Source organism: Temnothorax longispinosus, chromosome 1 (assembly GCF_030848805.1).
Source record: "Temnothorax longispinosus isolate EJ_2023e chromosome 1, Tlon_JGU_v1, whole genome shotgun sequence".
Lineage (NCBI taxonomy): Eukaryota > Metazoa > Arthropoda > Insecta > Hymenoptera > Formicidae > Temnothorax > Temnothorax longispinosus.
In genome coordinates, this window is record NC_092358.1 from 8162433 (window position 1) to 8166728 (window position 4296).

At 37.3% G+C, this 4296-nt stretch overlaps 1 protein-coding gene across 2 annotated transcripts in view; it reads right to left on the reverse strand.

Moving 5' to 3' along the window:
• The window catches only part of Hgo (homogentisate 1,2-dioxygenase), a 7061-nt gene extending 2765 nt beyond the window's left edge, over positions 1 to 4296 (reverse strand). For both annotated transcript variants that reach the window (XM_071773241.1, XM_071773248.1), the window contains exons 1-7: positions 4138 to 4296; positions 3632 to 3767; positions 3020 to 3165; positions 2616 to 2802; positions 2349 to 2528; positions 1855 to 2078; positions 1475 to 1601 (exon numbers count right to left, since the gene is read on the reverse strand). In XM_071773241.1, the coding sequence (XP_071629342.1) occupies positions 1475 to 1601; positions 1855 to 2078; positions 2349 to 2528; positions 2616 to 2802; positions 3020 to 3165; positions 3632 to 3767; positions 4138 to 4155 (1018 nt within the window). In that variant the 5' untranslated portion in view covers positions 4156 to 4296. The remainder of the gene's footprint in view (positions 1 to 1474; positions 1602 to 1854; positions 2079 to 2348; positions 2529 to 2615; positions 2803 to 3019; positions 3166 to 3631; positions 3768 to 4137) is intronic.

The window sequence follows — 4296 nt, forward strand, 5'->3', positions numbered from 1 at the left end:
AATTGAAGAATTAAGTAAGAAGTATAAAATTAATAGAAGTATAAATGATAGAAAATCTATATTAGAAATCTTTACTCATAAAATTAAGATTAAAGAGAAGTTATCTTTAGCCAATTATCATAGAATTTTATTTCATGAAATACTTTTATAGAGAGTAATAAAAATGTCTCACAAGGATACAATTTTTAATCACGTTTTCCATCGATTTCAGAATAATTACGGAATAAGTATATATAATTTCTTTCATAATAAATGTATATATATGTATATGTACACACTTTCGATATTCGCCGATAACAAAAATGGCAATTATTCTGTTCGCTTATTTATCACAGCTATTAAGCGAGCCTTTGTCAATTTTAATAAGATTCCCGATAATCGGCATTAACTTTACGATTGGAAACTATCACAGCGCGTTTATAGTCCGCTGTCACAATTACTCGCCGATCGATCCTATAATTTTGCACGTAACTTCTGTACCACGGAATGGTACACATTGAAGACACCGATAATGGCCGCTTCTTGTGGTTTTCAATTACTCAACTCGTAAGAATGCAACCTCGTTGATAGGCACATCGTGCCTACCCGTCTTTCTCCTTGCACGCGACGGACTTTCTCAACAAGAGAGCGCGATAACGCAGCGGAATATGACGAGGATAATCGCGACATCGAACGAAAGTGGTCCGTCCCGTCTCGTCATAATCGATCGGCATATTGCGATCGGCAGTGACAGGAAATCGGTGAAACGACCTACCGGGGAAAGAGACATTGTGCGATCGGTCGCCGGGAAAAATTTCAAGTTTTCTCCGAGCCAACTCGGTTTCACAATTTTCAGGGGCGCTCTTCTGGAACGAAGACGCCGCCGAGTCGAGTACGACGGTGCACTCGCGCTCGAACTCTTGCCGCGTGTAATCGAACCCACGGGATCGGCGACAGGGAAAAGAGCCGCAGAATCCGCAATTTCTTGGTGGTATACCGTGTTTAGTAAACGCGTCACGGATCGTCGAATCGGTAGTTTAATCAAGATAGGTATAACCAAGCGGTTACCAAGCAAACCAAAGAACCAGTTTAAAAGAGACTTGAAAGATATGTCAAGTATCTAAGACGTTTACCTTAAATACCCTTAAAAATACAATATCTATATAAAAATATAATATCTAATAAAAAACCCTTAAATACAATATCTAATCTTTAACTATAATTTCTACAATTTTTTACATATTCCTATAATTTGGAACGATATTTATCAAATTAGCATTTTTTTCTTGCTCAATTACAAATTTAAACAAACTACTGGAAATTATGAAGCACTTATAGAAGTAATCCAGTAATCTTATTAAATATTATTGGCATACACTTTAATTTCCCTCGTTAAATCGCGTTAAGAAAAGTTTACACAGGTCAGTTTCATCTGTACATCGGCGCGTATATATAATGAACGCAAAAGGTATGTACTTTCTAGGAATATACTTACGATGATAATAAGGGGGTCGGAAAGTGTGCTCCTGTACGGACCATCGGGGTGGAAAGATAACAAAGTCGGCCGCGGCGGTTCCAGGCTTGTTAGTGGGGCACGTCAACACGGTGAAGATGGAAGGATCCTGCGGAATTAATTGAGCTACTTAACATTCCGAGAATGAGCATGATAAAATCCGAAACATCCGATGAATATGTAGAATTTAAAAAAATCTTACTTATCGCACGTATGTATGTTTGTTACGTTAAAACACAAAAATGTAAAATGCTAAAGAAAATTAAAGAAGAAGCAGTAACGCAATTTACTATTGAAAATAATATTAAATCGTTAATAAGCTTTTTCCTTGCGTTATATATATGTATATTGTTTATACTCACGCAGTGATCAAAGGAAACGGAATTGATGACCATGAACCTATTGAGATCGTATTTGTACGGTACGTAATTGCCGTGCCATGCGACGACGTCAAAGGGACTGTGACCTTGATTGGCCACGAACAGCTTTCCCTGATATTTACATATGATCTCGTAATCGATCTCGCGATCATTGTACCAAGCCACCGGTGTCTGAAAGTCTCTCGGGCTCGCCAAACCGTTCGCCCCTGCGCATTTAATTCACAGCCCAGCTCATTAATCCGCTTATTAAGAAAATGCGAATGTATCGAATCTTCCTAGTGGAAGAGATGTAATTGTTCGACGACAGCATAACAGCATTATGTTGTTTTTCAACAGCTTGGTTTCGAAGATAAAATACGAAAAGTTTTATTTACCATTAACGTTGAGAGAATTGGGAATGTGGATTAATTTTCTTAAGTTTCTACAAAAAAAGTGTTATAAGCTACTTCCACAATTAATTCTTCGAATCGAATTACCTATTGGTCCTAATTCGGGCAGCTGGAAATGATTGTCGAAGACCTCGAGGATATAACCCCTGGACGGGCCGAAAACGGTCACGGAGAATCGCATACCTTGCTGAATGACGCATATCTCGTTCGGCTCGCATCGCATCTTGCCGAACTCGGTGACGATCTGCAGATCGCCCAACTGTGGCACTGCAACCGAAATCAAAATTTGACATATGTATATTCTTTTTTTCCTTAAAAAAAAAAGTAGATGTTGCATTTCCTATAACCACCTACCGATGAGAAAATCGCCATCAGCGTTGTAGAAAGCCCTATCCTTCATGGAAGCGTTGCATAAATACACGTGTACCGCAACGCCCTGGCGTATCTTGGGATCGCCGGCACCGCACAGAGTGTGAAGACCCTCGATAAAGTCGACTTCGGGATCTCGTCGAGTCGGGACGTCAAAGGTCTTCCATCTTAACTGAAACGCGAACAACCTTCCGATAGTTCGTAGATTGAAATATTCAGTACAACAGAGATCTATTTTATTTTTCTGTAAACTTGAAAAAAATTGTGGGAGAAAAAGAAAAAAAAAGAGAAAAAAAGAGATCTAAAAAAAAATTAAATGTATATCTATTAATCGTCTAGTTAAATCGTTGTTGCACCGAATCCTTGAATGTAATATTACGAAAATTTACCTGGTTAGGATTAGGATGAGTATCGTTCCAATCGTTTTTTACATAAGATTCGGCTCCATGAATTTTAACGAAAGGTTTGAACGGGCTGTGAACAACGGATGGTCTTATTCGATAGAGCCATGATCTTTTATTTTGTCCACGCGGAGCTAGAAAATGGAAATAATTGGCATTTTCAAATAATAATTAATGTCTAGTATTATACAATATATTAGGAAAGTAAAAAAATTGAACTATTGATTCAGTATCGCGTTGATAAAAAATTTAAACCAAGTGACATTTATTACTACAGAATTCATATTATCTTAAGACTTCTCTTTATCAAAATTTGATAAGAAACAAGTTAAAGACTCGAGACAGAAATGTAATCGAGCTAACAATATGTTTACCTCTTTCAAAGCGTAAATTTTCCATTTATTTCACTTTATAAATTTACACCTTGATTGACAAATTTTAGATAAAATTAAATTTTTTTAAGTTCTAAATTTATACTGACTGACTTTTTGTTTGACAACCGTAAAAGTCGAAACTGTGTAGGAATCAAATCAAAACGTATAATTAAAATAGGAAGTGTTTTTTAAAGACAAATTCAAGAATAAAAGGATTTTTGTTCACCAGTGAACGCTGTGCCCGACAATTGTTCGGCATAAAGACCGTATGGACACTTCTGCGGGTTATTCTGCCCAATGGGTAGCGCTCCCGGACAACGCTCATCCTCGCTGGAGAACTCACAGCCGAATCCCGTAAGATACTAAAAGACACTTCTCAATAAAACAAGCACTCTATCTTTTACTCGTTAAATTAACACACTATCTTGCAATGTCAAGCGTTAGTTTAGATTTCAGCGGTTCCTATATCACATTTTCCTATATCAAAATATTCTTTACTGTCAGTATTTTATACTTTCTTATTTAAAATGAGAAATATACACTAAATTCTAAACAAAATTACACGAAAGAGTTTGGGTTACTCGCGGGACACCATTTGAAAATTAGATCAGATAATTTTCCAGCTATCATTTCCACAATAAAAAGATAGGCTGTTTTTAACAGAAAATACGTTCCGAAAAGTGTTGCACACTGAATTCTTTTGATCTGTCAGAATCAAAACGTTTTTGCTACCTTGAGCTCGTCCTTCATGTCGCCAGCGATCCTTTTCTCCAAAGACACACGGGCGTTTCTTTTCCTGGTGTAAAATACAGAAATTTCCGCGGCACTCCCCCGTTTTATATGAACGCGGTCGTCCTTAGGCGACGCAACGACAAGAGATCGGTGTTATAC